The 23,889-nt window shown below is 46.1% G+C and overlaps 1 protein-coding gene and 1 long non-coding RNA gene across 2 annotated transcripts in view; both read left to right on the top strand.

Annotated features, from left to right (window-relative positions):
• Positions 1 to 6,407: 6,407 nt before the first annotated feature.
• Positions 6,408 to 21,718, top strand: LOC109308237. Its single transcript, XR_002100567.1, has 3 exons — positions 6,408 to 6,418; positions 6,461 to 6,462; positions 21,616 to 21,718. It is a non-coding gene; the product is annotated as an uncharacterized LOC109308237 (long non-coding RNA).
• A 1,994-nt stretch (positions 21,719 to 23,712) lies between these two features.
• Positions 23,713 to 23,889, top strand: part of SLCO4C1 (solute carrier organic anion transporter family member 4C1) — a 57,001-nt gene continuing 56,824 nt past the window's right edge. Inside the window, exon 1 of the mRNA XM_019531718.1 lies at positions 23,713 to 23,800. Within this exon, the coding sequence (XP_019387263.1) occupies positions 23,713 to 23,800 (88 nt within the window). The remainder of the gene's footprint in view (positions 23,801 to 23,889) is intronic.

Here is a 23,889-nt window from a genome sequence, read left to right as displayed (position 1 = left end):
ACCAGGTCTGAGAAGCCCAGGAAAGGCAGCCTCCCATTAATATTATATAAACAGCAAAAATGTGGTGGGCGAGACGAGGGTGCTAGAAGGGCTACTTGGCATGGTAGGGGTGCAGGAGAGATCACAGCCACTCCTGGGCCCTGCCCTGTGACAAAGTGGTGCGTTGGCCAGGAACAGCCGGCCATGTGCGGGGGGTGGGAAATCCGTGTCCCTTACAAGGGGAGACTGAGCCCAGGGCGAGAATAGTAAGATGGATGTTAGGGGAAAAGAGAATTTTACTGCAGCTAGGTGGCGGTGTGAAGTCAGGATACCCATTGCTGGGAAGTTCCGAGGGCAAGACTGAGGCCCTGGCCCAGAAAAGACAAGGGCGGGGTGAAAGGTCTTAAAGAGGGAAAGGATGGACGGCCAGGGGCTGAAAGACTTTGTGGTACAGCTGGAATTGGAGGAAACGAAGGCAAAGGTAACCCAATTAGAGCGGGAGTTGGAAATAGCCAAAGCCCAAAAGGAGAGACCCGAGGCTAAGGTAGCCACATTAGAGCGACAAACACCACTTGGCAAGAAAGAAGGGGGGATGAAGGAAATTGGATGCCTGATGGCGGTGGAGGCTGAGAAAACACGGGGGTTAGAAAGACTGATTGCTCAGGAAGCCCAGAAGGGTCAAGGGAGGGGGGGAAAAAAACTTCAGGAGATGCAGGCACAGATGGCGGCCTGGATGGTGTGACCTCCTGAGGGTGGTATTGGTCAGGTAAAGGAACAGCGAGAGCTACAACAAAGGCTGGAGGTAGCAAAAAGTTTTAATAGAGGCCCTTCAAAAGGAAATTCGTAGCCAGATAAATGAGATGGAGGAGTTACGGGAAGACCAAGGGAAGTGGCAGGAGGGCTGTCTGGAGGCTGAACAGGAGGTTAGATGGCTACGGGAAGAGTGGAACCAAACCTGGGCCCAAACAGAGAAAGAGAATACAATAGTAGGGCAGGAGATGGAGAAAGTAAAAATCTTCCTGAAAAATTATGAGGAGCTACAGGAACAATGTCAGTCCCTGCGGGAAGAACTAGGGGAACAAGGAAAGGAGAATGCAGAGTTAAGATCGCGGGTACAGGACCTGGAAGCAGAAAGAGATCACTGCAGTAAACAGTCAGTCCCTGGACAGTCTCCTAAAAGGTGGCCAGGCTAGAGAGGCAGGCTTGGTCATAGAAAAGGAACAACTCCAGTTAGAGAGGCAGGTTCCAGAGGGAAAGATACAGGAGCTGCTGGAGGCAAATACCCAGCTGGCCCAGGAGACTTGAGAGATCAGGGAAGTGGAGAAGTTGAAGGAGGTAGCCTTAGCAGAGCAGGAAGTACAGGCCTTAAAAATCAGGGACTTACTGAGGCAGAGAGTGGAAAACCTGGAGCAGCAATTAGCCGGGGTTGTGAAGGCTGCTGAGGCTGAGTGTGAGGACAGGGAGCTGCTCATAAAAATGCTGCAGCAGGTAGAGGCACTCGTTAAGGAGGCCCAGCCTAAACTGGTGCAGGACCTGACGAGAGAATGTCTTCCCATTGCTAAAGATCCTGGGGGCTCAAGAAAAGGAACTGAGCCAGGACAGCTAGGAAGCAGCCCTAAAGAACAGAGCCTCATAAGAGGAAAGCTAGAGGCCTTTGAAGAGGGAGATCCTGTCAGAGGTGCAGGAGGACTGGGACCTTAGGTGGGAACAATGGTGGGATCACCACGTCGGCAAAATGAATCAGTTAAGAGATCAACTGAGGGAGTTTTCCCTAGAGCTGAGTAAGGGGATAAGAGCTGTGCGTGAGCCTGAGCAGCCAGAGACAAATAACCTGAAAGAGGGAGAAATAACAGGGACCGACGAAGACATTTCCCCTCAGAACGAGACCTCCTATCCAAGGTACATAGAAAAGGCAGGGAAAAACCCCAATCCAGGGCGGCAGAAGCCACGGAGAGATGCCGTGCATAGCGGGATCGTTCAGCCCAAAACAGAAGAGAGAATTGAGGATCTGGATAGAAGGAGGAGGGAGCTGTTGGTTAAGAGAAGGCCGGGGATCAGGAAGAGACCGCAGCTGTATGTAAATGGCCTGCCCCCAGACATCAGATGGCAGACCCTGAGGAGGATCTTCGAAGCCAAAGTAGGCCAAGTGGCCTATGTGAAAATCTATGAAGGGCCTGGAGGGAAGTCTACTGGCCAGGGAAGCATCAAATTCTGGAGCGAGGAAGATGCCCAAAGGGCACTAAAGTGCCAATGGGAGATATGGGGCAAGCTCCGAGACATCCAAGAAGGCAGGGAGAAACTGAGAACCCAGCAAACCATCAGGAAGAAAGGGCCCAGGAAGGTGAGCATCGAAAGGAAATTTTGAAGGGCAGACAGAAATGTAGCCAGCAGAGAGGGTAATTTGCCAAGGTTGGCTAAGGTGGGGGGACTACTTGTGGCGGGTATATCCTAAGAAATCCCACACGGTGTGCCTTGGAGAAAAGGTGAGTTGGGGGTGCCTAAAACCCCCCGCCTACAGTCCATGAGCTGGCAGAGATCTACGGAAAGACCAAGAGAGCAACCCTCAACAGATGCCACATCTTGGAGAGTGAAGAGCGGCCCTGGTGAGTCTCAAAACTGTTGCACCATGTAACCGGCATACCCTTGACCTGCGAGCCTGGGTTGGCACGACCGGCTTGGTGCAGAAGGGATCGATAACCAGACAGGTAGGGATTAATGGCGAAGAAGAGTCAGGCTACTTAAGCGTATTAGTTACAAAAATATTTATTGTACTTACGCTACTGATGGTTGTAGCATAGGCAGGATAGTTGGCTTTGTTCAGTTACAGTGCATGAACTCAAAACAAACTAAAGGGGGTCTGTTAGTTCACAGGGTTCTTGAGCCGAGTCCTTGCTTTCTACCCCTGGTGCCAAAGCCTGGGATAGGTGCGGCTGCCCAACTCAATAGTCCCAGAATTGGTCAACAGCTCATGTAAGGAAATGCACTTTCAATCGACCAACAACCTTCCAAGAGCTCTTTGACAAAATGATCAGACAAACCAGTGAACGAGATCAGCCACCTTCTCCCCACCAGCCATTCTTCATTTGGTGTATGTGCTGATGATATCTCCAAGGTGTGCATGTGGAATTCTCTGCTTAATGGTGGGAATCTGCTCTTAATTGTAGTCAGCAGTGACCAATCACTTCATGCCAATTGTGAATATTTACTGACTGCCAATTACGTTCTTGCACAGTGACCTAGATACATATTCATCTGACCTAAACACCTATTCATTTAACCCAGATACATTATTCATCTGGCTGCCCTCAGTGGGTTCAAAAAGTCAACCTTGTGATTTGGCATCTGCAATACTTATCATTGCAGACAACAAGCTTCTAAGTGTAGAGAACAACTTTTAACAAACTCCAATTGTAATGCTTCTTTTAGCAAAGAAATAAAGGCTACTAGTACTGAGGGATCTTTATGGTCTGCAGCCCTACCAAATTATAATGGTCTTTTGGTTTGCTGGCATCGGCACTCTAACTTGACAAATGAAATTCAGACATGACAAAAACTTAAGGTGGGGGATGTGTCACAGGGCACTTTTGCGCCCCACTCCTAAGGAGGCTCAACCCCAGGAGGGGGAGAGGTGTAGCAGGGCACTAGGGTGCCTGCTACTGGCATTGGTAATAGGGCTTAGCTGTCGATAAGCAGGGCAGCACAGCTGAAGGTTGCTTAGGCAACAGATCAGGTCAGCTGACTGAAAGGGGCAGAGCCTGGCTGTTATAAGCAGCCAGGCTGAGGCCAGAAGGCAGTTCCCTTCTGACAGGCTGAGAGGCAGGAGCTCTGCTGCAGAGCAGAGCAAGACAGAGCTGGCTGAGTGCCCGTGGCAGATGGCATGGAGAGGCCTCTGACAGAGAGGCTCAACGGAGAGCCAGGGTGGCACGGAATGTTATAGCCGGTAGGCTGATTTTTTGAGTTGGAGCTGGTTGGCTGATAGCTTTGAGTTGCTGTTGGGCTGTTTGTATAAGACCGGAGGACTGGGAGAGGCTGTAGGGGACAGAGGAGGTCTCATTAGGAGCTCCCCAGTGGAGTGGGGGGGGGGTTCCTGGGTGCCCTGGGAGGGCACAGCGATTGGTGCCGGAGCTGGCACTGTGGGTGAGCGCCAGAGAGAGGCGCGACATTGTGGGGTGTCGGGACCCTGGTCCCGTGGAGGGGGCGGTATTCTGCCCAGCACGGCGCAGGCCCCAGAGAGGGCGAGGGGTGCGAGAAGCTCAGCGCAGGCCCCAAAGACGGCGAAGGGCAAGAAGTGTGAGACAAGACCCAGAGTGGGTAGGCACACGGGAAGAGGAAGCCCCAGGGAGGGCAGATTGGAATAGGAGGCTCCAGGGTGAGCGATTGGCACCCTACTGGCACAAAGTCCCGGAGCAGGGCGAGCGCCCAGTAAAAGTCCTGGAGAGGGGCAGGCACGCGAGAACAAGCCTGCAGAAGCGCGGACATGCGGATAGGGGCCCGACGGAGACGAGGCGCGTACAGAATAGAAGCCGGAGAGGGCTGAGCACATGATTAGAAGCTGGAGAGGCCCTGGAAAGGGCAAGCGTAAGATTAGAGCATCTGGTGAAAACGAGGATACGGGAGAGGCCCCAGACAAGGGTGAATTGAGTGGGAAGCCCCTGGAAGGGGTGAGGGCAAGTCTAAAGAGCCTGGAAGGGCAGGACATGCGAGCGAGAGCCCGGAGAGGGCAGGGCATGTGGGTAAAGGCCCGGAGAGGGCGCGGACATGTTGAGAAGCCCCGGAGAGGGTGTGTATACCGGAGAGGGTGCGTAAATAGAGACACGAGAACATCTGGAACACCGGCGAGGCTTGAGTGTGGTATTGGTGGCGGATGGAGCCACGGGATGCCCTGGGGGGGGTGCACCAAGAGATATCCGCAGAGGGCAAGAGCACCAGGTCCGAGAAGCCCAAGAAAAGCAGCCTCCCATTAATATTATATAAACAGCAGAGACGTGGCGGGCGAGACCAGGGTGCTAGAAGGGCAACTGGGCACGGTAGGGGTGCAGGAGAGATCACAGCCACTTCTGGGCCCCGCCCCGTGACGGTACCCATATTATACTCTGTTGGCTATGGTACCCATCTAGGATATAGGAGATGTGTTCAAATCAGTCCTCTTTCTACATAAAGCAGGGATCTGAAGAAAGTTCTTCCTTTTGAATTTGAATTGAGGATCACTATTTGCAGTTGGCCCCACATATATTCAGTTTTTTCCTGATTGTTTGGTAATTTTGGATTGGCTCATACTAAATGGGCCACTAAACTGGAGGGGCTCATACTACCCCTTCTTATAAGGCACAGTATATTTAGGTAAAGTAACTCTAATATTTCTGTTCAAGGTTTTCCCAGAAATGAGTATTTTTGTGTAGTTTCAAAATAAGCCCATCCATACAGGAAGATTTCTTTTCTTTGGGGTTTTTTTGGTAAATGTTTGTAATTATGTAATTTAATGTCAGCTATAAGACTGGAGAGCTTGCAGCAAGGACAGAATAAAATGGTCCTTTTATAAGTAATTTCAATTTTGCAATGACCAATTTAACCATTATACTTAAGCTTCTTTTCCCCTTTTCACCCACTAATGACAGGCAAGATTTTAGAAAAAGTGTAAATTTGCATTTCTTAGATTACTTTCCATTCTTTCATCATCTTCCATCCCATTTTAATTTCTTTCCAAATTTTCCCTCAGCATTACTAGCCTTCTTCTACAAAGAAGATATTAACTGGAATTGATTTTGTTATTCCTTCCCTCTAAGGAGCAACTGAATTGGAACATACATTTAGACAGACTAAAAGTAATCTTTGTCCAGATGACTAGTAAGGTCTTATACACCACTAAAATCTTTGTGCACAGGGAAGAGGTTTGCCTTTGAACTGCAATGTTTTTGGATATAAATAACATTTTTAATACCTTGCAGTTGAAGGTAGGGAATTCGGTGGGTCCAACAAATACAAGAAGTCCATATCTTTAAAGTTATCTGTGTTTTTTTTTTTTTTTTTTTTTTCCCATAACTATTTATTACTAATACCCCTTTAAAAATGTTATAATGAATGAGAAATTAGCTAAATGCTGAGAACTGGAAAAATTATTTGGGCTTATTCTGTGGCCCTTACTACCTCAACCAAACTAAACCCAGAGTTTATACTTTTTTTTTTTTCAAGTAAGTCAGTGCAAGAGAGACGGAGAGGAAGAAAGGGATGGCCAGTGTCTCAAACTCATCATGACACTGAACAGCTCCGGGGGCAGCGAAGCTCTGGATTGGTGGGGGGAGTGTTGGGAGCAGTATTTCTGGCCCCAGAAAGGGGCACAATAATGGCGGTGGCAGGCTGCGGAGGCAGCAGGCTGAACTGCCTCCAGATAAGGGAAAAGTGGAGGCTGCAGCCAAACAGTTGGCTCAGCCAGAGCAGCAGGGTGCTTGGAGGAGCACCATTTGATAACCTGGATGATTGGCAGAAGTTGAATCAGGTACCAGCACTTGCAGCTGACCCAGAGACGCTAGGACCAATTGCAGGTCAGAGGGACCCTGGGTGGAGGAGGACCAAACAGAAGGTCTGAGTTCTGAGCCTGAACAAACCCCTTTGACAGCATTATCAGACTCAGGGGTAAGGGGAGGGTTCAGGATCTCTTTACCTCCGTAAGCCCCAAGCTCTGTACTAGGGCAGGGGCTACAGGAAGTCTTGGATTTTATGACCGGATCCTTGGAATAAGGGCCAGTGGGCAATAAAGCTCTACAGGACTGCCACAGGGACTTTGCACAATGAGCCCAGGGCAGTGAAACATATGACTTGGAGGATCCCAGATTGGGAAGAAGTTTAGGATCGATGCCAGTGTGGTGAGCCAGCACTGGCCATTCCCCACAGTGTATTGTTTGATTTGGAGCCTTTGGGCCCCGGATTAGGCTTTAAGGGCTGAGAGATTTAAATGGCAACAACTGAGGCTCAACAGGAACCTGGCCACAATTGGACCAGGGGTCAACTGAGAAGATGGCTGCTACCACAGTAGATATAGAGCCATGCCAGATATTGTCACAGTCATCAGAGACTCCTGACAATATCCATCTCTGTTGGAGTCTGGATTTGGTTATGGTGCAGTAAAGGGAAGCTTTTGGAGCCTGTGAAAAGAATTTACCCCCACCGGGTGAGGAGCAGAGGCAGCGGGACACTGCACCGAAGGCTAAATGTGGCAAAAGTGAAATGGCAGTGGGCAGAGCCGCTGCGGAGAAGACAAAAGAGGGAAAAAAAGTGGCTGAGCCCAAAGGAGCTGGGACCGGCTCCCTCATTGGCATGGGCATGCTTTATAACAGCATGCTGGGACTGATTGGACAGCCAGGCCCCTAGAGCTAGGATAAAAGACCTGGTGGAAGACCAGCAAGGGTTCTATCACATGATCATGAGTCAGACTTAATTTTACTTAAAAATTGCAACCCTTGCAATAATGTCATGAGAGTTGGCATTATTGTGTCTAGCAGCTGGTGTGGATAAGTCCCTGTTTTGACTCTCAAAATAATCTCAAACAGGCTTCTGGCTGACTGCACCAGCTGTAGGTACTATACAGTTTGAGACTCTGACCCAGAGATCTCCCCACTACTGATGGGGATTAGAGGGACACCAGCCTACCAACTGTTGATGCTGACTTGGTGCAGAGTCACTTGGATGGACTGGATGTGTTCAAGTCAGCAGGCCTGAATGAGCTGCATCCGAGGGTACTGAAGGAATTGACTGGTGTCATAGCAGAACCACTGGCATGGCTGTTTGAGCACTCATGACGCTCGGGTCAGGTCCCAGAGGACTGGAAAAGGGCCAGTGTGGTCCCTATTTTCAAGAAGGGGAGGAAGGAGGATCTGAGCAATTATAGGCCAGTCAGTCTCACCTCCATCCTTGGATAGTCTTTGAAAAGATTATGAAGGATCAAATTTGTGGGGGTCCGGTAGGAAAAATAATGCAGCAGGGAAATGAGCATGAATTTGTAGCAGGTAAGTCATGCCTGACCAGTCTAATTTCATTTTATGACGGGGTCACAAAATGCTGAAATTCAAGAGTAGATGTGGATGTTGTTTTCTTGGACTTTATCAAGGCCTCCAATGCAGTATCTCATCCTATTCTCATAAATAAATTAAGAGGCGGTGACATGGGTGTTTACATGGTCTGGTGGGTGGCAAATTCTCTTAGTAGTTGTACCCAGAGAGTGGTAGTAGACAGGTCAGTATTGACCTGGAAGGATGTGGTAGTGAGGTCCCACAGGATTTGTTCCTTGGACCTATACTCTTCAGTATCATCATCAGTGACTTGGATGTGTTTGTGACGTGTATACTCTGTCCAAGTTTGCAGATGATACTAAATTGTGGGGTGAAGTGCATACTCCAGAGGGTATGAAACAACTGCAGGCAGACCTGGACAGGTTTTGAAAAGTGGGAAGTACACAACAGGATGCAGTACAACAAGGACAAGTGCAGAGTGCTGCACCTAGGGTATAAAAATATACAGCACACCTACTGGCTGGGAAGTGACCCTCTCAGCAGCACAGAAGTGGAAAGGGATCTTGGAGTCATAGTGGACTCCAAGATGAACATGAGTCATTAGCGTGATGAAATCATCAGTAAAGCTAACCACACTTTATCATGCATCAGTAGATGCATGACAAATGGATCGAAGGACGTGATACTTTCCCTCTATGCAGCACTGGTCAGACCGCAGTTGGAGTACTTCATCCAGTTTTGGGTGCTGTACTTCAAGAAGGATGTTGATAGACTTGAGAGGGTTCAGAGCAGGGCCATTCATATGGTTAGGGGCTTACAGGACAAGCCCTATGAGGAGAGACTGAGGGACCTGGACCTCTTCAGCCTCTGCAAGAGAAGGCTGAGAGGTGAACTTCTGGCCACCTACAAATTCATTAGGGGGATGCAGCAAGGGATTGCATATGTTCTGTTCACCAGAGTGCCTCTTGGGGTAACAGGTAACAATGGTCACAAATTGACGGAGAGCAGATTTAGGCTAGATACCAGGGAAAACTTTTTCACGGTAAGGTTGGCCAAAATCTGGAATAGGCTTCCAAGGGAGGTGGTGCTCTTCCCTACCTTGTGGGTCTTTAAGAGAAGGCTGGATAGGCATCTGGCTTGGGTCATTTGACCCCAGAACTCTTTCCTGCCTAGGCGGGGGGGTTGGACTTGGTGATCTGTTGAGGTCTGTTCTACCCCTAGCATCTATGACTCGATTAATCTTAGTGTCCTGCTACAATCAGATTTAGAGTTACCCATTCATCTCTTTCCAAGAACTTGTAATACACAAAAAATCACCACAAAATATTAAGAAAATGATACAACTACTTTCTAAGTTTTTTTTCCTAAGGATTCTAAGAATCCTTTTCTCTTTTTTTCCCCAAAGCTTCTTCTAAAAGGGGAGGCCACTTTTAATCTGACAATCTAGTTGTTTACCTCTTTTAGAAACATTTTGGAAACTTTATAGAAATGCGGCCCAAAAAATCCTCTAACAACAAGCCAATTAAAATGGTTTAATGTATTCATTCTAGATATTTCATAGATTCATAGACATTAGGACTGGAAGGGACCTTGCAAGATCATTTGGTCCAGCTCCCTGCCCAAAGGACAGGAAGTCAGCTGGGGACAGATGACTTCAGGTCATGTTTTTCAGGTTATCTATTTCAGGTGAATTCAATCTGCTCAAAACAAGACTAATCAACATAGTACTAAAAGGGCTTAGGGACAGAAGATTCAGCTACTTTGGGGGTAAAAAACCCTTTCTTATAACAGTGTATCTGAAATAGTTTTCCCATTTCCTAGCATAGGTTACTGAGTTAATTTTTACTGCATATTTTTTTTTTTTGCTTAAGTCGATTCAAATTAAAGCATATAGCAATTGTTAAGCTTCAATTTTGTTGAAAGCTTAATTATTCCCAGTATAAAGCACAGAATTTCTAATTCACTTATAAGCACTGTGACTTAGCATGCTACGTAAAAATACTATCCAAGGAGCATAAGTGGAAACACTCTTTTTTTCTTTTCTAGTCAGGGAGAGCATTAAGTTAGAAAACACAAGTAATACTGACATAACTTAAACAAATATGGGCTTTATGCCTGCTAGGCAAAGCTGGAAAACCCCTGAATAATCCCAGACAATTAGACCTACATTGATTGAAAAAAATAAGAGCTAGACTTGTGAATTCCTTGTCTTAATAAAGTTACTTAATCCAACAGGAATAAAACCAGAACATCTTGCATAAAATCATGTGATCTGTGAATGAAGCCAAACTGCAATACATTTTGTGAAGAAATTTATGACTGAGGCAGCCACACACTTAGTTCTTCTAATTGTATCTGAATGAATTTCCATGTATAACAGTTACAAACAGAAATATTTAGCTATCTGGAGTTTCCCTGAGCTCTGCCTGACAGTGGACTGCCAGGAAATTAATGCTCATTAGCAGGACTAGCCAGGATAAAAGATTAGATGATGATTTCCGAGTTAAACAGATGCATTCTCTTTTGGAATTAGTTTTTTCCTAATTCATCAGCCAATACTTTGGTTTGCAGATCAGTTCTAGAAAATAAGAGAAAATTATTTTTAAGTTCTGAAATTCATATTTCTGAAGGCAGCAATTGTATTAGAGCTGTATACTTGGGTTAACATGGCTGCATATAATGAGGAATATGGAGTGCTTCTTAGCATATAATTCACAACCTACCATTAGATGTCACACCTGCCAATCAAAAATTATGTGCCTCTCAAGCTTCACCCTTTCTTTGATCAGACTATGGAGAGAGTGAAACAACCAAACAAACAGGTACTGTTCAGCTCTATTGAAGAGGAACAGCATGGAGTTCTAGTGAAGTAACTAGCACTTTCAAGAAGAAAGAGTAATGTAGACTATATACAGATATGCATAGTAGATGCCTCACCTTAAAGACAAGCTGGGTCTGCAATGTTATAAATAAAAATAATCAAGACTTGTATTAAGCAAGGTTAATTTTTCAACTATAATAAAGAATTAGCATAGCAATCAACTCAAAATGCATTTTGTGGAAGACTGAATGGGCATGGAAACTGGATACTTGCACATAACCCAGAGCCATTCTAGAGGTTAGGGTTAATGCACATTTTATAAGGCAGCCTTGTAAAGTTTGCTTTGCTGCCACTAATACTATAACAGCATTATGGATAAATACAAGGTTTCCCTTTCCAGGGGTGTCGATTTGGTGCCATGTAGTGAAATATAAAAAACCCAACAAAACAAAACAGAAGAGCAAGTAAATGTTGCAATATCAGGAAATATGCCATTATATAATATATTGGTGGTTGTTTACAAAGATAAAGAGCACAAAGAAGAAGAATAAAAGGATCCACCAGTAACATCTAAACTGATTCTACATTGAAACAAGACCTCTTTGGCCAATTTATTCTCTGAAAAGAGGAAGACAAGACATGTCCTCACTCCCTATCCTGGTGCAGTTTCTTATTAAACAATTTACTACTTCCAAATAAAATCCTTACATGTCATAGGTAGCATCTTATAGGGATGACTGGGTATGTTAGCATCCATTCAGGTAATTTACATGCATTTGGTAAACATTCTTATAACATTCTGTAGATTATATTATACATGAATAAAATATGAACATTTATTGGGAAATATAAATTTTCCACCTAAATTAGCTTTCTTGGCTTTTTAATAAAGCATATTAAATGCTATTTTAAAAAGGTAGAGTAAACAAGCATTCATTCCAGTGTGCTCCTCCTGGAAAATCATGCATAAATGATCTCAAAACAATGTAAAAACATCTTTAACGCAATATTGCATGTCCTTTCTTTCATGAAAAATGTAATAAAGAATATATATTGAATTAAGATTTGACCAAAATATGAAGTTGACAAAAAGCATGACTAACACATTACTAAGTTCCTAATGGGTGTGTCTATACAAGATGCTTCAAATGCATTAGACTAAGTCTATTGCTCATTAGCATGGCAGGCAAAGCCCATGCTAATGCACAGTAGATTTAGTCTAATAGCTTACCATTACTTAAAAAGCATTCTTCTGTACTAAAGTGCAGTAGCACCAATTATGGCACATTAAGTTAATACCTGTGAGCACTTACACACATGTGGAGAGTCTGCTCTGACATGCTAGAAAGCCAGTGTATTGGAGCAGACTTGTTTAATTGAGTTTGCTTGAGTACATAAATTAACACATGCTGGCAGCTTTGCACGTCGTGTGTACCAGTGGCTCAGCGCACATCAGTGCTGAGAAGATGGTGGCAGTGCACTTTGAACTAAAACACACTGATGTGTTTTAGTTCAAAGCATACTGCTGCCACTTTCTCAGTGCTGTTGTGCGGTGTGCCACTTACATACCTGTTCCCAGTGCCGTGTTGGGCACTTTTAATCAGCACAGCTTGTTAATTAAGAGTGCCTGGTGCTGTGTCAGAATAACATGGAAAAATGCCCTGTAATAACAAGTACTAAACTGAATGTACAGTAATTACAGCATGTTAATAAATGTGTAGAAGCACCTAGTAAGTACTGCAAACATCCAGTGCAAGATCGCTAAATTCTGAAGTCAGTAGTTGTTATGTAATGTATAGGTGATCGCAGTAAAATGGTTTTCATCCAGGTTTTCATCCTTAGTCTTTTTCAAGTAGTGTTGTGACTACCTGTGAAAAGAGCATTAAACACTGGTTTTAAGAGATAATTTGCAATGGGTATTTCTATACTGAAACCAAATCACTGAAAATGATGTGGAAAAAATGTACTGCAGCATAGATAAGATTACACACTGAATCTCTTCCACAGAGGATAAAAAATTTATTCAGAGTGCCAAAGTATAAAAGATAAAGATGTAGAGGAATGCTGACATCAGAAACATGCAGTGGAAGCTGAAAATCTGCCTGAAAAAGTGTTTTATAGGATTCCTATAATTTGTATTTGATCAAGATGAAGGATATGTAAAAGTGTTGGTGACAGTATATTGTACTAGATGTCTAAGTGGTCACCTTCAACTAGGTGAGACTGAGATGCAGAGCCAAGTAGAATATAGAAGTGGGTAGCTGTATATAAACATTTCTTTAAAAAGAATGTGTCCCTTCCCAAATCCTTCATGACTGATGCAAAGAAATAGTTTAGCTTCTCTATTATTCTTAATTGTTTCTATATTGCTTTGTATCTTGTGTGAGGTTAAGGTCTGTAGGTTGCTCTCTAAATTCCCCCTTGAGTTTCATGTTCCATTTATCAGGGTCTCTTATCCATCTGATATAAAAATCAGCTGCTGTTCCAATTTCTCCATTTTTGGGGATGCAATTGAATTATTCCAGACCTGTAAATATTGTTGTCTGCACAGGGCATACAGTATGAATTAAAAACAAATAGGAATCTTATCAGGGGATAAGGCACAATGGCACATTTATCGGAACGTAAAACATACAACATAAAAAGAATAAAGAACAGTAAGGTTATCTGCTTCACTCATTCCCATACATACTCATTCATTCATTCATACAAAAGAAACAAGCACACACACAGATAGTTAGACAGTCCTGCAAAGGTTAAGGTGTTACCAAGTTCTAACGATGCTCAGGTCAGTCTGGTGGCCAGCCGGACTGACCATTAGGAATGGGGTCAGGTCTTGTTGAACGCATCCAGAACTCCTTCTTGCAGGTGAACAGACCCAAAACCTTGTCTTTGTGTTCATTCTTTATAGTGAGAGCTGTTCATACAAGCCTATGGATTCCTCTGAGTTAGATGCGAAGGCCATCCTCCTTGTCCTGTTGGCAGGCTGGGATTGGTAGGACATGATCTTCTGGCTTTGTGGTCTGCAGTCTTCATGGGAGTAATTGCTTGTAGTCTTCAGCCATAAGGGTGAAGGCATGATTTAGTATTTGGTAATCCTTAACTGCTGACTTGACATTGCTGCAACCTTTAACCATTAAACCACAAAAGGCTATCTTCACCTGCTGCAAGAGGACTGTCTTCCTTCGCATTGTCACATACATACATCATTCATTCTTACCTTACCTATTTTCAAACATGCCAGACATACCACAGACCTTACATAATCATTTTTCTTATCCTAAATTTAAGTTTTAAAATCATGAGACCAATAGGTCAAATATATTTATGCTAAGCAATAGGAAATTTAAAATAGATGGTTAATTCCAGAACAATGACTGATTAAAATATTATGTGTCACATAGTACGCAGGTGCCCTGCTCCTTAGAGTGGAAACAGCTAGAGAAAGAGCCCTAGCAGTGAGTGAGGAGCCCAGCTGCAGATTACCACGGCAGCCAGAGAAATAATGAAGAAGCTTAGCTGCAGGTTGCTAGGGCAACCACTGTGAGTCAGCTGACCAGAAGAGGCAGGGCCTGGCTCCCATTTAAACCCAGGCTGGGGCCAAGCAGGCAGTTCCCTGTCAGCAGCTATAGGGGTGGGGATTCTGCTTGAGTGAGGAAAAGGATGGGGTTGGGATGACTGAATAAGGTGATACTAGTGAGGTGGAGAAACCCTGGAGTGGTGAATGTTGTTATAGCCAGATGGTTTAGATATATGTTATAGCCTAGGGGCTTGAGTCTTCTGTTTGCGGTTTACAAACCAGTGGTTTGGGTGAGGCTATTAGGGGTTGGAGGAGGCCTTGTAGGGGCTCCACAGTAGCGTGGGGACCCTGGTGTTAGAGAGGGCACAGCATTTGGGGGTGTACTGATCCAGCCCCAAGAAAGGGAGCAGAGAATTGGAGACCAGGTAAGGTCGAGGTTGCCTGAGCCCCAAAGCTGTGGTAACCCCAGAGCAAGGAGGCAGCGTGAGAAGGCTCCAGAGCAAGGGGGCAGCAACTGATGAGCACCTGTGGGGTGGGGTTGCGAGATGGGGGGGCTGCGGGGAGCCTGAGTGCCAGAGGGTGCCAAGAGAGAGACGGGGGGCTGCGGGGAGCCTGAGCGCCAGAGGGTGCCAAGAGAGAGATGGGGGGCTGTGGCTAAGACCTAACCACATTCTGGTACATCTGTGAGCCTTGAGGCATGATACAGGGGTGGTTGGAGCCATGCATTGTCCATAAGGCCAGGGTGCACCGAAGCCCCATTATAAGAACAAGATGAGTGACGGCAGGAGAAAACGGTGTCCAAGAGGACGAAAGGCAGCCTCCCTTTAATATTAAAGATCAAGATGTGGTGGGCGAGATTTGAGGGTGCTTGAAGTAAACTTGGCATGGTAGGGGGTGCTAGGGGAGATCACAGCCACCCCTAGGACTTCGCTCCGTGACATTATGGAAAATAAATCATAACAAGATTAATTTTATCTTAATAGCTAAATAATGCATTAAAAATAGCAATATAAGCAATTAAAGCAATTATAGCTACTGCAATACAACAATATTAAGCACCACATTTCAAGTTTACATTAGATAGATGTCATGAGTCTTCCCTCTTACCAGCGTAACATCATGTTGATGCTAGGAAATAGAGGAACTTCTAGAAATGCTTTCTTGAGGTGAGAAGCAACTTCCTGATTCAGAATGCAATCTCCATCTATTAAAAACAACTCATTCAAAAACTTATTCAGCTTCTTATTTAAACGTAATTAGATTGTTTGCTCTCTCTGGACCCACCACACCTGCCCCATGTTAAATGGGGGAAAAAGACCTCATCTTGGAATCCAGTAAATACAGTACTTTGGAGGTATTAAGCTCTGGGAGGAAGAAGAGCTATTTAAGCTGAAAGACAGAGAACACTCTTCTTCCCTTTCTTCCTTCATTTTGCTAGGCTAAACAAGCCAAGCTCTTCAGGTCTCTCGTGAAATAACCTCTCCATGCCCTTCAAACTTTAAGAAGCCCTTCTCGGCATCTATTTTAGTTTGAGTTCACCTTTCTGGAACAGAACAACAATAGGATATAATGAGAAAAACTTAATAACAACAAGAATACACTGAATTTCACACGAAATTTTACCAAACACCTTGTGCAGCAGCATTGCTACTTGTTATGACTATACCTGTGCAGCTTGCACCAGGAAATACCTTGCTTGATGCATCCTAGGATGACATCTGTGCTTTTAGTCATGATAAACTTTTCACTAAATTAATAAATCCTGCCGCCTCCTTTTCTTATTGCTGCTGTCAGTTTATAGAAAATTTTTTGTTTGTTGTTCCTAAGTACTTGACCTTGCTGTTGAATTGTTCCCATTTCTGTCATCAAGACCACCTTTCCTCTGATATTTCAGTACCTCCCAAACACCCACTTGTGCAAATGTGACTGAATAAGACTAGTCTGAGTCTGAAGCCCCATCTTTGAATGTCATTAGTATCCTCCATTCACTCAACCCACTATTGTTTACCTATCAGTTCTTCACTCCTGCACTTTCACTTTTCTCTGATGAACTCATCCTTCTTGGCCAGCTATTTTTTCTTTTTGCATGTCATCATTTTCAGGAAAGCAAACAAATTGTTGGAGCTAGAAGTAATTTGAAACACTTCTGCTTTCAGTTACTGATGCTGCCACAGTTCAGCATTAGAGGCAGAGTCCCCTAACTGCAGTTAACTTTAGCAGTGACACATACTCATAAATGTGCACGTATGTGACCTCTCCCAAGTGAGAGACTACACTACATCTCATTTGGGACATAGCTGCTAGCTACTTTTGCTGGCAAGAGAGTAGAAACGAAATTGTCACAGCACCCAGGCTATTTAACTCTGCCTCTCATCAAAGCTAATTAGTATAACCACATTCATATGGCACTGGAAGGGGAAGCTAATTAGAGAGTCAGTGGGCACCACTGTGTGCACAGCTTTCAGTTCAATAGATAGCTACTGCAGTTACCACCTAAGCCAGGAGGAGTATAACCTCCTTTATGTAGCTCCAACAATGTACTTTTTGGATGCCTCTTGCACAAGCTTAATATGGGGATTCACATAATAGAAGCCCTTAGATAGCAGGCTGATAGTACAGTGAAAGATGTGACAGAACCTGTATAAGCCAGAAGATTTCTGTGGTCCCAACATGCCTTCCCATGTGGAAAGCTCCATATATAAGATGAAAGCCTGTCTAAACTAGAACTTGTTTCTCAATCTCATGCAATGAAACCTTTGATTGTACAGTTTGTTATTATCAGCCATGAAATTAGCCAGTGTTAGTCAGTGTTAGGGCTGGGCAAAATTTTACTGGATGTTTTGTTTCAATGCTGTTTTGCCTCATTTTAAACTCAAAACAGCAAAATTGAAATGAAATGAAGGGCTCTGAAACAGCCTTGAAACAAAATAAGGGCAGTCAAAATGTTTTGGGTTTCAAAGCTTAAGTTGGACTTGCCTGCAGGGAAACAGAAAATAAGGAGATGGAGGGGAAAGAGAGGGGAAGAGGAGGGAAGGACCACTGGCAAAGTGTAGGGGTGGCTTGGTACAGGGGTGGCTTGCTGGGCAGGGTGAGTTCACCTGCCGGTTCATGGTCACTGACAAGGTCAAGGCAGTCCATGATTCCAACTTTGTTGGCATCTGCTGTGTGGGACATAAGTTCCACCTTGTAGTCAGGGACACCTTGGAGTGGGACAAGGCTGCCAGTGATGGCTCCAGCACCACCAGCAAGCTCTTTTTCAAATGCAGGAAGGTGGCAAGCTACTTCCACTGGAGCATCAAGGGGGACAACTTGCTGCCGTACCAACAAGCAGAGCTGAACATCCCACAGCACAAAATCATGCAGGATGTGGAGACTCAGTGGAACTCCACAGACCTGATGCTCGAGAAGCTGGTGGAGTAACAGAAGGCCATCCATGAGATGGCCTCGCTTGGGGAGATTGGGATCAGTTGCCCCCTTAACAAAGCTAAGTGGGATACCATCTCTCAATCTTGGCGGTCCTCAAGCCCATCTTCGAAGCCACTGAGACCCTCAGCACTGGTGATGCCCTCCTTAGCCAGGTGATCCATGTAGTGAGGGGAATTCAGTCAAATGGAAAGTGTCCAGGGGATCAACGTTCCTGGCTGGGATAAGTTGCTGTCACCAGACCTCCAAACACTGGTGAGGTGGCTGAAGCAGGGCATCAGGAAACAGCTTGATCCTTTGTGGTCCAGTACAGTCCATGTGCTGGCTGCCATGTGTGATCTGAGAGTGAAGGGGAGTGTCAGCACATGCAGCAGCAAAACCCTGGATCAGTGGACGGAGGTGTTGGTGAAGAGAGTCAAGGAGGCAGAAGGGTGGAGGTGGGGGGACATGCAAGAGGGGGATCCACTGTTCCATGCTAGCGTGCCATCCACTAGCCAGTCTCCTCCTCCACCACAGGTGCTGCCAATGTGGGCCAAGAGTATGGTTTCCATGGTGGGGTCCAGAGGCACCAGACCCCATCATCAGGCAGGTAGTGGGATGGCTGCCTAACTCGCCTTGGTGGCTGCCTACCTCACTGAGGATGTGGAGCCACTGCTGTGTGACCCCTTGGCCTACTGGGCAAGCCGCAGCCAGATGTGGCCGGATCTGGCCATGGTTGCCTGGGAACACCTGCCTTGTCCACTGACCAGTGTTCCTGACTCCCCAGGTACCCCTCCACTTTTACCTGCACTGCTACATCCCACTTCCTCCCACACCCCAGCCTGTCCCTCACCCCGACACCTCCATTTCCATTTTCACTGACTGACTTTCTTGCCCACATTGTATGTTAGCCTCTTGCTTCTTTACCATTCCATCCATCCAGGAACAGCACACACACACACCAACTGCAGGTGCTTGTTCAGCCTGACAAAGGGTTTTTCAATCCGAAAGCTTGCTAAGATATATTTTTGCAACTATTCAGTTGGTCTGCTAAAAGATACCAGATTAGACTGATCCAAAGGAAAGGACCTTGTCCACTAGTGCCATGTCCTTAGGCCAACACCCTTAGCACCTGACCAGAAGGATGCAGGCATTGGCGATGCGTAGGGGCTGCATGCAGGTGCATGTGCATCCCCCGAGATTGGCTGTGCACCCCCTAGAAACACCATCAGCGAAAACAGAAGTGCTGGTGGAAGTGCACTTCTGGTTTTGCCGCTGGTGATTTTGGGCTCGGTGGTCAGCTGCTGGGGGACCCCCTCGCCCCCGGTTAATGATTAGTTGCCAGGGGACCCCCCAGTTGGCAATTAGCCACTGGGGGACCCCCCCAGTTGGTGATCTGGTGCCCCCCCAGACTTGGGAGGCACCAATCGCCATGGACACAGGGCCCTGGGCACATCTGATGAAGGGTTTTTCAACCCAAAAGCTTGCCAAGATATATTTCTCCAACTATTCAGTTGGTCCACTGAAAGATACCAGATTGACCCAAAGAACCTTGTCTGCCAGTGCCATGTCCTTAGACCAATATGGCTACAACTGACACTGCTAGCACCTCTCCCCAGTCAGTTTACCGGAAGGATGCAGGGCCCGAAGCACATCTAAGCCACAGGGCTGGGGCTGGCAGGGAGAGTTCTCTGGCAGCTGCTGGAGAAGAAGCTCCTGCAGGAGAGGAAAGAAAGGCTCTGTCACAGTTTGGCTGCCTGAGATGCTGCTGATGCTACTATGCTAGTGCTCACTAAGTTATTTTATTACCTGTTGTCATTTAAAGTGGTGCCTGAGGCTGTAGGGGAGGAAGAGACATCATTGGGGCACACTATCACATTGTGTTGAGGCCCCAGTCCCAGTGAGGGCACACCTTAACATGCACACCGTGTCACCCATGTCACGAGTTTTGCTTGTCAGCAGCCTGAGGTGCAGTTTCCTAGAAACCCCTGCACCTAGCCCCTTGAAAGCTGGCAGGCTTTGTGGCCTCAGCAAGGGCTACCGTCCCTGCAGTTTTCACCCACCTGTGCCTTAACACACACATGTAACATGAGTTTTGCTTTCAAGACTTTGAGGTGCAGTTTCTCAGAAACCCCTGCACCTATCTCCTTGAAGCTTGGCAGGTTTCATGGCCTCAGAAGGGGCTACCATTTCTGCAATTTTCATGCAACAGATGACACAGTTGTAGGCAGTTTTGTGCTTCTCCATTATAGCCTATGGGCAAAACGTCAAAACAGCGTCGAAACAGCAAAACAGTGTTGAAAAAACGAAATGGAACAGTGGCTTTGAAACAGAATGAAAGTCCAAATGAAACACTGTCCCACTGAAATGTCAAAATGGAACAGTGCTGTTCTGTGCAGCCCTAGTCAGTGTCAGAGCCAATCCTACAGCTCTGGGCTAGGCTGCTACCCAGCACAAAATGGGGACCAGTTTTGCAAACGGGTGATGAAAGTGTTGTTTCAGTGATACAGAACCACAATGTGGTTTATTTTAGAAAGTCCAGGACAGTTGGTCATTTATTGATAAAGGTTGACTGTTTGTCCTGAACATGAAAGACAAGAAGCTTACCAAAATAGTTCTCCAGGCTTCACGTAAAGGAAATACTTTAGTAAAGTCTAGATGTTAAACTTTTTGTGGGCTGAGAAAGGAAGGGAAGATAAAAATAATATAAATAATTAATCATCAGCTATCAAAGAAAGACCAGTTTAGTCAAGTAAGATCTACCTTAGGTAAACCCCTGTTGTATTTTCCCTATTTTTTTAATTATCCCAAGATTTTCACTTTTTTCCTGCAAAATGCATCACAAAACGTTATATGCTATTAAGACTTTTTAAATTCACGCTTAAGGACTTTTGAACACTGTTCAAATCAGGCCTTCAGTCTCAGACTTCTTTAGGTAAACACTCTTCTCTTTAATTTCCCTTTAAATCTCACTTACCAGCCTTAACTGAGTAGACTCCCTTTTTCGAAGCACTCCTCCTGCCTGCTACATGATGCCTGGTAACCCAATTCAAACACTGGCCCATACCCAAAAGTATTACCTGGGATGTTGATAACTAGGTACAGATGCATCTGAGACTAGCTTTATTTAAAAGGTGGCCCATCCTGTGATAGACACTCTGTGTTTGATTGGTATACTTGTTCTGTTTTATTAGCCATATTTATTAACTGTATATTTTTTCTGTATTACATTAGTGCTAGAGGCTAATATAAGATCTTAATATGCAAAGTTTTTGAAAAACATAAGATGACAGCTACTTCTAGTTATGCCTGATACATCCTTTTAAAAAGATATTTCCTTACTTTCAAAAGTGTTTTTCTCCTGTGTGAATAAAACAACACGAGAATCAAACCACAAGAGAGTAACAGTCTTACAACTACAATTGATGAAGGTCCCAAACAGTTTATACACACTCTTGTACCTTTATCTGAGTCCCACTGACTTTACCAAGAGTAGCAAATGCAGGATTCAGAGTGACCTAGACAAATTGGAGGATTGGGCCAAAAGGAATCTCATGAGGATCAACAAGGACAACACAAAGTCCTGCACATAGGACAGAACAGTCCCATGCACCAGTACAGGCTGGGGGCTGACTGGCTGGGCAGGAGCTCTGCAGAAAAGGAGCTGGGGGTTACAGTGGACAATGAGCTGAATATGAGCCAGCAGTGTGCCCTTGTTGCCAAGAAGGTTAACAGCACACTGGGCTGCACTGCTAGGTGTGTTGTCAGTAGGTCAAAGGAAGTGATTCAGCACTGGTGAGGCCACATCCAGAGTTCTGTGTTCAGTTTTGGGCCCCTCACTACAGAAAGGATGTAGACAAATTGGAGAGTCCAGCAGAGGGTGACAAAAGTGGTGTGGTGGCTGGGGGACATGTTTTATGAAGAAAGACTGAGGGAACTGGGCTTATTTAGTCTAGAGAAGAGGAGACTGAGAAGAGACTTAAGAGCAGCCTTCAACTACCTGAAGTGGGGTGTGAATGGGGATGGAGCTAGACAGTTCTTAGTGGTGGCAGGTGATACAAGGGGCAATGGTCTTAAGTTGCGGCAAGTGAAGTTAAGGTTAGATATTAGGAAGAATTTTCTCACTAGGAGAGTAGTAAAACACTGGAATCAGTTACCCACAGAAGAGGTGGTATCTCCATCCTTGGAGGTTTTTAAAACCCAGCTAGACAACACTTTGGCTGAGATGATCTAGTTGGGGCTGGTCCTGCTTTGAGCAGGGGGTTGGACTAGATGACCTCCTGAGATCCCTTTCAACTTTAGCTTTCTATGATTCTATGAATTTTTTCATGAATTGGACAAAAAAAAGCCAAGAAAGAACAGCTGTATGTTTTCCAGGGGTAAGAAAAAGTGACATAGTTACAAATTAGTTCTAGGGCCTAACACAGTCACACTCATTTTGAATGATACCATGCTCTGAAACAGTGGTTTTCAACTTTCTTTCGTTTGTGGACCCCTAAAAAATTTTGAATGGAGGTGCGGACCCCTTTGACTTGTAAGTGGGGGTATTCACCTACTTTTGACCGATCACTGTCATCTTTCACAAACCCCTTAAACCCGGGCACTGCTCTAAAAACAATGCTGTAGATTTCAAGCAATCTAGCTGAAATTGATTTCACTGGACACTGAATAAGGGTAGCAGAACTGGGGCCTATCTGATGCTTTCTAATAAATGCATTGAAATATATTGATAGTATCACCTTGTGCCTCAGTTTAGGCAATCCAGCAATTGTGAAATCACTGGCTGACTGCCATGATCAGCTGCAATGGAACAGTTGCATTCCAGAGTTTCACTGGACTCCTGAAACGGATCACTGGCCAAGAAGTATTTTTCTTCTCCTTTCATAATCACTCCTCCAGAATAGATCAGGTTACCTTCTGGAAGAAAACACAATCCTATTCTTTATTCTGCTTTTGCTTTCTTAACACCCTTGTCCCTTTCACATGGTATGCCCTCTTGCTTGCTTTGGGGCTCCCGGAATGCTTGAACTTTCATGCTGCTGTTCTAAGATGTGTGTGGACAGAGAGAGAAACCTGTATGGAAAGTCTGACTTGAGGATTTAACCCAGGGCACTGCTGACACCTGCTGGCTCTAAAATGTTTGACTCCAGAGAGGAGAGCCGCTGTGGGATAAATCTATGACCTGGTTATTAGCAGGTCTTGGGTGACAGGCACTGAGTCTTGTGCAGATACTCCTAGCACATGCAAGCCGAACTGGTCCTACCACTGAGCACTACTGCTGACACCTCCACAAAACCGAACAGCCCGGATCTGGGACTGGGGTATATTTAAAGGCTTAGGAGGGCGGGTTGTTTCTCAGAACCAGCCCAGGAAAAACAGGTCCTGGAAACATTTTTCAGATGTCCAGCCACCCGGCGGGGCAGGGGCCCTCCGCGGCACTGGACGGGAGGAAGCCGCACAGTGTCTGCAGCCACTTCCCGGTGACTTGAAGTTTTCCCCCAGGGGTCCTGGATGCTCGGCAGGTTTCTGTTGAAGGGACACAGCCTTGTAGGGGGGCTTGTTTTCATTCTGGGCACTTGGTTTCTTGCTTTCCGGGGGCGGGGGGTGGGGGGGTGGACGACGACTATTTTGAGTCAACCGTGGCACTAACTCCTTCCACACGAGGCCTGAGGGACCGCCCCCCCCGCGTGGTGTTGTGCAGCCGTCCCCTCAGCCCGGCTCCCTGAGGGAAGCTCCCCGTAGCTCCCGCCCCCGGGCCCCACCTCAGGCTGCGCAGCTCCCCCGGGAGACAGGGCATTTCCAAGGAGCTTCTGCCCCTCAGGCGGAGCGCTGTCAGCGGAGCGGGCTCCTGCGGCCGGGCCGGGGCGGGGCCTGAGGGCGGAGGCGGCGGCGGCAGCCACCTGCTGCGCTAAGCCGCCCCCTCGGTATTTAGGCGAGCCGGGCCGAGCGCGGCGGCAGGCGGGTGTTGAGTAGGCTGAGGTGTTGGCATGACGGAGGGCGGCGTGGAGAACCCGGTCTTTGAGCCGCCCAGCCCCGACCTGCGGCGGCAGCAGCAGCAGCAGCGCCGCGCCGGAGGTGAGGCCCCGTTTCGCCAGCAGCAGCAGCGCCGCGCCGGGCCCCCGTCTGGGGAGGAAGCGGGCTCGCTCCGTCTCGCTGCGGGGACG

Source organism: Crocodylus porosus, unplaced genomic scaffold (genome assembly GCF_001723895.1).
Source record: "Crocodylus porosus isolate Cpor-Errol unplaced genomic scaffold, CroPor_comp1, whole genome shotgun sequence".
Taxonomy (NCBI): domain Eukaryota; kingdom Metazoa; phylum Chordata; order Crocodylia; family Crocodylidae; genus Crocodylus; species Crocodylus porosus.
The sequence above is the reverse complement of the archived record's forward strand: the minus strand, read 5'-3'. Positions and strand labels throughout refer to the sequence as shown.